Source organism: Monodon monoceros, unplaced genomic scaffold (assembly GCF_005190385.1).
Source record: "Monodon monoceros isolate NGI ecotype Baffin Bay Population unplaced genomic scaffold, NGI_Narwhal_1 Super_Scaffold_12, whole genome shotgun sequence".
Classification (NCBI taxonomy): domain Eukaryota; kingdom Metazoa; phylum Chordata; class Mammalia; order Artiodactyla; family Monodontidae; genus Monodon; species Monodon monoceros.
The window spans coordinates 101,634,567-101,647,071 of NW_021703768.1; the positions used below are offsets into that span (position 1 = coordinate 101,634,567).

Below are 12,505 nucleotides of genomic sequence, written 5' to 3' on the forward strand. Positions count from 1 at the left end.
GTGGATATCACCCTGCTCTAGGCTCTACCTTAAATTAAAAAAAAAAAAATTAAAAAAAGAATAAAAACAAATAGCCCTTGTCCACCCACTCCCGGTCTGAAATTCCAGAGGCAGCCACATTCAACTCTCGTTACACGTTCTCCTGGTGTCCCTCTAGATTTTGTACCTCTCACTGCCCCTCTGTTCAGAGAGGCCTCCTCTTACCACAGTCTAAAACAGCACCCTTGTCTAGCTCTGTCTCATCACTCTGCTGCATTCTTCACTGCGCTTTTTGTGTTTCAACTTTACCATATTTGTTTATATGTTTATGATTGGCCTTCCTCCCTAGAAAGGATGTGTGCTCCATGAAGACACGAAGACTGGGCTCTTCTCTGTTTTCTTCTCTGCTGAATCCTCAGAGCCTAGAACAACTCCTGGGCACATTGTAGTCCCTTAGTAAATATCTGTTAAATAATTAAATGAATGAATGCCAGATACTGTGCTGCGTGTTTTCCAAACATCATCCTTTGGCACCCCCACCTTAGAGGTAGATAACAAGTACTAGGAGCTTGCCAGGAAAGCCAAGAAAGAAGAGAGTTTTCCTGGCAGCCGGGAAAACACGTATCAGAAACTATTACAAAAAAAAAAGTCTGGTATGGAATTTAGGAACATAAGATTCATTAAACTGACTCCATTTCTTGCTTCATTCATATTGTCATGGAAATTCTGATTAAGCAACTTCCTTTCCAAGGTGTTTTCCCAGAATTTAAAAGAAAAAAGCCTTAACAGTATTAGGTATATTGTGCATTTTAAAAATGGCAACATAATAAAAATATTAGAATTAAAATTTATCACATACTTTTCCCTATGTGTGCACGTGTGCGTATTTATAATACTTCCCCCCACCCCCGCGCCCAAAGTGAATTTAGCGATTGTGAAAAGTAACTGTGGACCTTGGTAATGGAGCCGTCTGGTCGATAGAAGGGATGACATTCCATGAGACAGCTGCTGTGTAATGTATCTTATCCGTGGCTTTCAGGAGGGGGCACCTGAGGGGCAACCTAGTAGGTTGAACCTTACTGAGTCTTCAACTTTCTCCTCCTTCTGTGGATTCTTCAGCAGACGTGCCAATTAAAGTGATGGTTTTTGTGATGAAGCCTCAAGTAACTGGACTCAAAACGTAACTTCATTTTATTTCACATAGCTCAGCAGTTGGAAACTACTTTCATTGCTCCCACATTGTCCTGATTTAAATCTGGGACCTGACACTAAAAAGGGGGCTCTGTATGCTATTAAACAAGCCCCCAAGTTGAAGCTGTGCTTCTTTTGTTGGTGTTTCTCAGGGTGCTTTCCTCATTGTATTCCTGGCTTTGAATGGTCTTTGCAGAAGAATAATTTTCTTTAGTGAACTAGTAAACAAAATTTTTTTCTAAAAAATAATGTACGTATATCCGAGAGTTTGAAGCATATGCATATGTTTTTAGAAGAAAATATTTTCACTAATTCACCAAAGAAAAGTATTTTTTAGGGGGATTTCTTGGGGGGAAAAAACAGTTGATTAAATTGATAGAAATTTACCACTTTAATAAAAGCAGGTTTCTTAAACTGAGTCATGGAACAGAAGATTTTGTTTCTAATTGGAAGGAGTACAAAAATATGAACACATTTTATGTTTGATGATATAGTTTCTGGCTTTCCAAAAAAGTCACATTTACATATAAGGCAGAAATATAGAGCCATAGAGATCTATTTTCATAATGAAGGTGTGTGACCTCATATCTCATATTCTAACTTTAAGTAGCTCTTTTTAGGGCTAAAGTAAGCCTGCTTTTAACACTCTTCAGTGTCACATGACCTCAACTTTAGTTTCGTTTTCTTCAGAAGGGCAATTGAAATGGGAACCCAGGCTTACTAAGTCATGGAACAATTCCACTTCATCTTGGTGATGACAAACTCTCGCTCAGCAAAGCAGGAGTCAAAGACAAACACTAGGAAATAACAGAGCACCTTCTCTTCTGCTCCTGTCAAGCAGCCTTCCCCCACCCACTTTAACATCGTGTTCTCATGAGCATTTCATAATATTCCTCATCCCTTGTTCCCCGTCTTGACCCACTGACCTAAGAATCAAGAAAGTGTCATGTTAGTGCCTACTAATTAGTGCACCCAGAGAGCCTTTTCATCTGGCCTTTCAACCTCCTGGAGGTGGGAGCACAAGCTGTCACTCGTATCACGCAGGGAAAATGAACCTTTACTACATTTTCCCTGTTTTGCAAACAGCAGAATTAGCCAGCTGAGGCGAGATGAATATGCAGGTTAGGAAGAAATTAACCTAAAAGGCACTACTGTTTGCATTATTGTCTTAGAGATGACACAGCACTGCCCGCATTGAAATACCCATAACGCAATGCTGTGGGCCTGCGATTTTTGCCAGACTGTCGCTGCGGCATCACACTTGTATTTCAATGCCGTCATATGCATTTGGTGAAGTAATTTTAGGAGAGAAGTGTTCTCTGATTAAAAAGTTAAGGAGCATTTTAAGGCATTTAAGTTGCCACTGTTTTTAGACACGTTTGTGGGGATACTGCCGTTTGTTAGTGAGCATTTGGCTCCAGGGCTCATTAATCAGTGCTGTTGGGCCAGGGTCTCCTGAGCCTTCTGGGTTTGGGGAGATCAGCTACTGTAATTAAAGGGATGAAATATATCATGGTCACAAACTTACCACATCAGACAATTGAGGGTTTGGAACTGGTGGAATTAATCTTTTTTATTTTTTTCTTAGGTGTTTAAGATAGAAGTGCTAATGAATGGAAGAAAACATTTTGTTGAAAAAAGGTACAGCGAATTTCATGCCCTGCACAAAAAGGTAACTTCACCCCCCCCACACCCTTTTCTCTATAAGGCAGATGGTGCAACACGAAGCCTACTTTCTGTGGTTCCTGAGAGCTTTAATAGTTCTTGGAACAGGTTGACTTCTTTTATCACGAAGTAAATTTCCTTTTAAAATAAACTGTTCCGTCCTTTCAAGGTGTGCTTTCTGAGTAGGTGGGTTTTCTGTTAAGATCTTTTGCATAAATAGGTGTGTGACAGCAAGCTGTTTATATTATACTGTGCTGGGTATTGTAGGTTCAGAAAGAATAAGACCCAGACCCTATTTTATCCATAAAATACACTTAATGTGTTTTACACAAAGGAAAAAAAAAATGATCATTTTACAGGAAGAAATCTATTAAAATCAACTTATACTTACATATACATGGAAAAAAATATACACGTCACATGTATTCAAGGACTGTTTGGGGATCGTGTAAAGGGGGATCATAGCTTCTTTTGAATTATAAAGGCCGCTCTACAAGACTGGTGTTTCAGTCCTCAGATCCCTTTCATTAAAAGCCTCTGATAAAAGAAACAAGAAGGCAAAAGGAATAGCTGAGTTTGGGGAGACATGGTCAGTAAAGAATAGAAGAGGGAATAATTTTTATTTTCTACCAAAATTTAATGTTTTGAAGGTTATAAATTAGTATTGAGGTGACGAAATTACCTTAATAACTAGAAATACCTCATGAAATTGCCTAGAAAATCACCACATATGAGTTAATGCAGTTTTACCATTTTTTCATTTGTATACATATATATTCATATCTGTGTGTGTATATATATATATATATATATATATACTTCCTATATATGAATATATATATTTATACACACACATATATAAAATGTATGGCACAGTTCAGTTTCTTCACTTTTGTTACTTTGTTAGGTAAGAAGTTAGTGGAAAGATACTGAGTAAGTATGTTCAGAAAGAATCTATTCTTTTAACTTCCTTAAGGACCGCTTAAATTTTCTGGAAAATGTCAGTGCATAAATGATGTGATAGTGTGCTTACTCTGTATTAAAAGCTCTGTAGCTAAAATTAAAATTTCTTACTTTTTGGTAGTCAGGAGAATAGAGTATTGAGTAAAAACTTTCACAGGTTATATTGAGAAGTGAGTGAGCCTCTATCCCTCTGTTTTCTTTTGAAGAGGAGCTGTCAGTTATCTGTACACTTTTCCATTAGGATGGCAAGGGATAATTTACCTTGAATTTTCCAGTTAAAATTGTGTTACATCCAGGTTTACTTCCAAAAGAAGCAACACAGGTGAAATACAGATTTAGGCTGGGTGTTGCCAGCTGACTTTACAAAAGCCCTACCCCTCAACCCAGGGCCTCAAAGAGAAACAAACATGGAGTCTGGGTCTCGCGTCCTTCTCAAGAATTTTTGGCTTTGTTCACTTGTTTATCGAGGAAACACATTCTAGAGAGATTTCTGCTGGGTACCTCATGAAATAAGTCTGTACAATGGGATTAAAACCAGAACTCCTTCCTTCCCCAGCCTCTGATTCCAGAGTCTGGACCAGGCAGCCTGTCACATGCAAGCCTCCTTCCTAACCTGCCAGGTCTCCATTACCCCGACACAGCCCAGCTGTCCCCACCAGATACTTGGGGACCAACTCCACACGAGGCACAGCTGGGTGACTGCCAATTAGGCCCGCCCTGAGCAAGAGGCTGCCCATGCTTCTTACGAGTGGAGGGTGACTCACTCTGCTCTCTTTTCTAATACGATTTATTTTCTTCTGCAGAAGAGGACCCTTTCCCCAGTGATTACAGGCAGTTCTTAGATTCTCACAGTCAAAAAAGATTTCTAGATTTTCTAGGACTCTTCTCTCAACTTCTGCAATTCTGTTAATAATTTTAGCTATTCTTAAAATTATATCATCAAGTCTATTAGAATTAAGAGAGTAGAAATTCTCAGACCTCTCAATTTTGCATGTTTTTGGCAGCCTCATTAAAACATCCTTACAGGGACATAGAGAAAAAAATAACATTGTGGGGCAGAGTTTTAGTTGGCAGACACTAAATCTTGTGTGTTATAGAGCAGAAAGGGGCTGCTAGAAGTCTCCTTTATTTGTCCCATTTGATAACTGTATTAGATTTGATGAAAAGGTAACTTATTTTAAAAGACAATTAAGTACAAATAATGGAAGGGTGTAAAAATAAACATAAATCTGTAATCTTGACTGTAAAGTTGTGTGTTAAGGAGGATTGAAACGGGCAAAAAAATTAATCAGAATATACAAGCTTTGGTGATTACTGCTGCCACCATGTACAACTTTATCCTTTTATTAGAATTTTGGTACCCTAGTTTACCTATTTGAATTTTGTGATGTGCTTTGAATGTTCTGTTTTTACATGAAATACCTTCCCTTTAAATTCAAGTTAGATCTACTCCTGTTTAATTTTTTTGAATATTCAGTTATTTCTGCAGTGGATGCCATTTGCTCTGTTGTCAGTGTCCTGATTTCCCTTACACTTTACATTACACTTGTTAAAGTTTTTAGTCAATGTCCCCAAGTTAATTCTAAAATCATATAGGAACTATTAATAAGTGCTTTGTACCTTTAGAATAGTAGTTGCATGGCTCATCTCCATATACCACAAACACACAAAAATGCCTCCTGGCTTGTTGTCAGGCTCATTTTGAGGCAGAAACTAAAACCATTACCAATTTGACAGTTCATCTGGTTGTTTGAAGTTCTTAATGATTACTACTTCTCCCAAACTTTTATAATTTTTGACATTAAAGAATGAAAACAATATTCTCATCCTCTACACTTTTCTTAGGATTCCGTTCTAATTTTTGGAAAAATTCAAGAGTTTTTTTTTTTCTTATATGCTTTATTTTCGTCCCCTCAAGTAAGTTTAGTTTTTTAGATTATAAAGCTAAATCTTGCAGGAAGTTTGGGGACAGGAGAAATAACTCCTTGTTACCAACATATATTTCTTTTTTTTTTTTTGCGTTATGTGGGCCTCTCACTGTTGTGGCCTCTCCCGTTGCGGAGCACAGGCTCCGGACGCGCAGGCTCAGCAGCCATGGCTCACGGGCCTAGCCGCTCCGCGGCACGTGGGATCTTCCCGGACCGGGGCACGAACCCGTGTCCCCTGCATCGGCAGGCGGACTCTCAACCACTGCGCCGCCAGGGAAGCCCTCTTGCATTTTGTAATGGAACAAATGCCGCTGTGCTAGTGGGATTCCTTCATAGTGATAATTATGGTGTCGAAGTTAAGTGTGGAAGCTCTGGCAGCAGAATGTTCCTGAGCCTGCCTTTACCTCAAGTCCGTGGAGCAAGTTGAGTGATCTTTCCGTGCCTCCAGTTCCCCCGTTTTAATATGGGAACAGTGAATGTGCTAACTTCACAAGACTGTTTTCCAGACTAAACGAAATCGTGTGCATTGCATGGTCAACTTCTAATGATTGATAGCCTTCATTACATATAACTTTTTTTTTTCCATTTTCAAGACTGTTTCCTGTAAGCTAGATTACAAAAGAAGCATTCTCTATTAAAGAGTATAGATATTTTTACAGCTCCAGTTATATATTACCAAATTACTTTTTTCCAAAATGGTTATAGCAGATTTGTAATGCAACCAGCAAGCATGAAAGTATCTCACCAGCTTTGCATATTACCCCCCCCCAAATGATATGTATTTAGCAAGCGATATATGTTGCCTTTTTGCCGTTTTAATTGATATTTCTTAAGCTTATGATTGTAGCCCCTCTATTTGGAATTCTCTTTATGTGCTGTCCCATTTTTCTGCTAGGGTCTCTGTTTTTGATCATTAGTTTGCATGGCCTATTAATAAAATACTAGCTGCTTGATGAAGCTGTTTTTCACCATTATGGACTTTTTAATTTTGGCTGTGATACTTATTTTAATTTGCAAGAGTTTTACCTTTTTATGGTCTCTAATATGTCAGTTTCACCCTTTCAGACTATGTGTAAGATTAGTTTTTCTTCCAGAGCTCTGGAAGTATTCGATTTCACTTTCTTTTAGTTTTTCTAGATTGGTACTTTTTGAAGTGTGAACTTTGGGTGACCTGAAGCCGAACAGTATTTATTAAATTGCAGATTCCTGGGCACCACCAGGCATGCTGAATCAGAATCTTTGTGATAGAGCCCAGTAATCTGCCTGTTAAATCAGCATCCCAGGTGATCTTAATGCCTGGTGAAGTTTGAGAATTCCTATTTGTGTCGTTATATTTTTAAAGGCATCTCTTAGACACAACCCTCCCTACCTCCCCCTGCATCACACACTGAAGCCACAAGGTGTGAGACCTTGGAAGTCTTTCCTACCTTTCTCTTATCTTTCACTTCCAGGGTGTCAGCAAGCCCTGTTGATTCATTCTTCCAAACTTCTGTAATAAGCACCATTTAATTTTTCATTTTGTACTCCTACCATCTCAGTCCAGAGTCTTGCTACTTTATGTAAGTATTTCTTTAACTGTTTCTCATCCTTGTCTTCTTATTCATCCTCCACTGCAGGCAATTTTCCTAGAGCACTATGTTCATCTTCATTTTATTGGTCAAAAACCTTGAAATGTGTCTGTATTATCTACCAAATCATGGACATTGACTTTTGAGACCAATAGTCTTAAACTGTGCATTAGTTTTCTATTACTGTTGTAACAAATCATCACAGACTTAGTGGCTTAAGACAACACACATTTGTAATCTTACTCTAAATGTGTCGGCAGGACTATGTTCCTTCTGGGGGGCTTTAGGAGAGAATCAGTTTCCTTGCCTTTTCCAGCCTCTAGAGGCTGCCACCTTTCTTGGCTCATCACCTTCTTTTGTCTTCAGAGCCAGCAACCACATCACTCCAACTTCTATTTCCATCGTCACATCTCCTGTCATCACATCTCCTCTCTCTGACTTGGTCACCTCTGCCTCCCCCTTGAGATTACATCGGGCCTACCTGGATAATCCAGGATAATCTTCCCATCTCAAGATACTTGATTTAATCACACCTGTAAGGCAATGCGTTCACAGGTTCCAAGGATGACGACGTTGACATATTTGGGAGGACCATGATTTTGTCTACCACAAACCCCTTTACTGGCCAGCCTTAGTTTCTCACTGCTTCTCCCAAGAAAAAGTTAGTGGCAGCCAAGCCAGTCTTCCCTGTCACCCCAGTATATGAAAATCACTGCCTCTCTGTCTTTGCCATGCTGAATGTCCTTCCCTCTGTGTTCTCATCTATTCAAACAAAAGTAAAACGTTTCAGGTTCTTCTTTCAGGTGAATTTCTTTTATTCCTTCATCTCTTTGTTCTTGGAACTCCTTTTCCATTTAGGAGGTTTCTACTTAAATTTAAAACGTCTGAGATAATTAAAACTCAGTATCCCTAAGCTTTGTCTAACTAGAAGATATATTTTAAAAAACTAGGGACGATGTCCTTAACTAGACTTATCCTGGTGATCATTTTGTATTGTATAGAAATATCAAGTCACTGCCAGGAACTAACATGGTGTTGTAGGTCAATCACACTTGAAAAACAAACAAACTCATAGAAAAAGAGATCAAATTTGTGGTTACCAGAGTCGGGGGGGGGGTAGAGGGAGGTGGAATTGAATAAAGGCAGTTAAAAGGCACAAACTTACAGTTATAAGATAAATAAGTACTAGGGATGTAGTGTACAACATGATAAATATAATCAATACTGCCGTACATTATACATGAAAGTTAAGAGAGTAAATCCTAAGAGTTCTCATCACAAGGAAAAAGATTTTTTTCTTTTTCTTTAATTTTGTATCTATAGATGAGACAATGGATATTCACTAAACTTACTGTGGCAATCGTTTCATGATGTATGTAAGTAAAATCGTTATGCTGTACACCTTAAACTTATGCAGTGCTGTATGCCACTTATATCTCAATAAAACTAGAAGGAAATAAATAAAGTAGGGACCATGTCTTATTTTTTGTACCTTCCTCACTGTCTGTTAGTGTTGGGCACTTATTAGGCGTTAAATAAGTATTTGGCAAATGGGATATTTGGAGAATATTATGCATTTTTATGAATTGCTGGAGGAGTGCTTTGGTCAGCAAGAACAGTTTCTACTGTGGGAGTTTAGTTCACTGTGAGTCTAACCCCAGGTTACACTTGCCCCTGTTTCGTACCTCTGCCAGTACAGGGTGGGAAAACACCACCACCATACTGAAACCAGAACAGACCCCCACCCTGTTCTTCTCTGGTCGCTCTCAGCAGGGTATCTTCAAAAAAAAAAATAAAGTTATAGGGTGCTCTCCTCACGGCTCAGGCCCAGGCTGTGACAGGGTAAGAGCTTTCTCTGTGACCCCCTGCCCTGCACCACAGGCTGCGCCCCGCTACAGCCAGGTAACTTGCACCGTCAGTGGGGGTCCTGGAAAGCAGCTTCCATCCCGAGGCCCCAGTCCCCGGTGTGGAGAGGAAAGCCTTCCCTGCATGGCAGTCTGCATTGCCTTCCCAGCTGTCAGTTCCAGCCCAGCCTTTTATTCACAAAAGCTTCAGGGAAATATGGTGCTGGTTCATTCCTAAATGAATGAGTTCTTGTGACTGCCTACTTTTGGCTTGAGTAGACTATTGCATTCTCATATTTAATTTAACGAAGTCCACATTGCAGAAAAACCAAAAAACTGCCATATGGGGCTAAACCAGGGGTACAGCACCTCGTGAAGTGTCTCTAAAGGGAACCCTGAGGAGGTAGGGTGACAACATGGAATAAAAGATTGAATGCTCCCACAAGTGTCCCCCACGTCTTTCCTTAACCTTTTTGCCCTTTTTCATCTTTTTATTCACGTGCTTGGGAAAAGTATTTCTGTTCCTTTCGGTGGAAAATGGTTGCTATCACCAACATATATGCAGCAGGTCTTTACGGAGTAAGTTCTGTGTCAGCTCCTCTAACAGTTATGAGAAGGGAAGGGAGTGGTCATGCCAGGCAGAGGGGATTGTGTTTGTGGTATCGTGGAATCTGGTCACTATCTGTGGGGATCAGAAAGGCCGTTTGGCTGGATGCAGCCTGGACGCAGTTAATCATGGAATGGAGTGGCAGAGGGGTATTTATCTTGTAAGCAGCTGAGCCCTCCTGGACACATACTGTCTTGGGTTTGTCTCTCCTCATCTAGAGCCCTTCATTACTCACCTACAAACGCTGTCACCGAGCCCAGCAGCTATGATGATCGGCTTCCTCAGTACTCCTGACATAAATAAAAAGGAAAAATCTTTTCAGTACTATATCGTCAAGATTTTTTATAAGAAGGAGAGAAGGACAGATAATGGAGTTGGTTTTCTATTCTGAAATGTAAGAAATGTTGTGGTTCAGTAGTGTTAAAGAAGTTTCTTTTTGTTTAAAGTGAAACTTAATAAGCTTTTTACCTCCAAGTAATTAGCATTTTCTGGCTTTGTTCTTGTTTGAGAAATACCTCAAATAGTGTGGAGATGAGATATGTATTTATTCCCTTACAGATAATCATAAATTACTCCTCTCTCTCTCTCTCTCTCCCCTCCCCCAATACTGAATCAGTCTCATCAATAAATTAATATATTATAGTATTTCCCATTGAACGAAATAGAACTCACCTTTGACCCCATGCTTCCCTCCCAAGTTCACCCCCTTGCTCTCCTCTCTCAGTATAATTCCTGGGAAGAGGAGGCTCTGCCTTCCCGCTTCCCGCTCTTCTTTACACAGTGTCTTTGACTTTGCAGGATCGCTCTGCACAGTCTGATCATGCCCCTTCTAGAAACACTTCTCTGACTCAACTTACCATTTCACCGCCTCCTCACTGTTTGCCCTGCCTCTCTTCCCTGCCCCTCAGAGTTGGATGTCTCAGGCCGTGGACTTTGTATTAGTTTTCTCCTGCAGGGTAACAGATTGCCACAAATGTGGCAGCTTTAACCACACAAATGTGTTACCTCAGTGTCCCCGCGGGTCAGGAGTCAGGGCACAGGTTAGCTGGCTTCTCTGCTCAGAGTCTCATCGGGCTGAAGTCAGGTGTTGCCAAGACTGTGATCTCATCTGAGGCTCGGGGTCCTCTTCACGTTGTCATGTCCTCATTTGGGTAGAATTCAGTTCCTTGCAGTCATAGGACTGAGGTCCACTGTTTTCTTGGTGACGGTCAGCCAGAGGTGGTTCTCCCCTCCTCGAGGCCACCCTCAGGTCCTAGCCATGTGGCTTTGTCATAACACACAGCCTACTTCTTCAAAGCCAGCAGTCTGCTGGGACTGGGTTTCATAAAGTGGGACCTGATCAAGGGATTGCCTGTCTCGTTGTGTAATGTAACCCAATCAAAGGAGTGACTATCTCACCACATTCACAGGTCCTATCCAGACCCAAGGGAAGGAATTTTATAGGCATGTGCACCACGAGGCAGCATCTTGAGAGCTTCTCAGGATTATGCCCCTCACAGACCTTTTCCTCCATCTGTACCGAACTCCCAATGTCGTGGCCTCTAGTTCCGTGGCTCTCAATACCACTTAGATATTCTCACTCCCAGTTTACAGACTCATATACAATTGCCTGCAAATTATCTCCACTTGGTTGCCTGTTGGGCATCTCTGACTTGAAATCACCAAAACGGAACAATTGATTCCTCTGTGTCAGGATTATCTTTGGTTGGATATAATAGAAACTTGACTAGGTCCCTTAAACAAGTGAGAGATTAATAATTCTCACATTGCGGCTTCCCTGGTGGCGCAGTGGTTGAGAGTCCGCCTGCTGATGCAGGGGACACGGGTTCGTGCCCCGGTCCGGGAAGATCCCACGTGCCGTGGAGTGGCTGGGCCCGTGAGCCATGGCCGCTGAGTCTGTGCGTCCGGAGCCTGTGTTCCACAACAGGAGAGGCCACAACAAGTGAGAGGCCCGCGTACCGCAAAAAATAAAAAATAAAACTAATAATCACATTACAAGAAAACTAAAAGCAGGCAGTCCAGGTTGATGTATCGATTCTGTAATATCTGTGTTCCAGGCTCCTTTTATCTTTCCACTTCACCATCTTTACTTTAGCATGTGACTTTCACCCTCTGGTTACAACATAGCTGCTGTCCCTCCAGGCATTGTTTCCTCATTTCTGGCAGAAAGAAGAGCCAGTTTCTCTTTTTCAGGAAAACAGGAGCGCAACCCAGTGGACTTAAACTGCATATCATTAACAACTCTGTCATATTATAAAGGAACCTGGGAAATCAATATTTTTTTGCTTAGCATTTTGGCCCTCTGAATGACACTGGTGATTTTTTGCTTGTTTTGTTTTGTTTTATTTTACAAGAAGAAGAAGGGAGTGAATATTGGACAGGCAGCTTGCAGTATCAGCCATATCCCCACTGTGGTATTCGATTTTGCTGCAGGTGACGCTAGAACTAAAATAATGGTGACCTTAACAGTGAGATACACCTTTATTTCTCTCTCACATAAATATCTAAGGCCGGTGTGGCAGTTTCATGGGCCTCAGGGATCCAGGCTTTCCTCTTGTGGTTTCCCTCTTCTCAACACAAGGCTTCCATCTCATGGTGGAAGGTGACTGCTCCAGGTCTAGCCGTTACATGGGCAAGTCAGCCGGCAGGAAGGAGGAAAGGAAAGAAGGAACAGTCCTTCCCTTTAAGAACACTTCCTGAAAGTTGCACAGACATGTCTGTTTACTTGCCTTTGTCCAGAATTCAGTCATACGGCCACAC

General features: G+C 40.9%; 1 protein-coding gene across 1 annotated transcript in view; it reads left to right on the forward strand.

Moving 5' to 3' along the window:
• Positions 1-12,505, forward strand: part of SNX24 (sorting nexin 24) — a 162,853-nt gene that overhangs the window by 84,193 nt on the left and 66,155 nt on the right. The window contains exon 2 of the mRNA XM_029217846.1: positions 2,759-2,842. Coding sequence (XP_029073679.1) covers positions 2,759-2,842 — 84 coding nt within the window. The remainder of the gene's footprint in view (positions 1-2,758; positions 2,843-12,505) is intronic.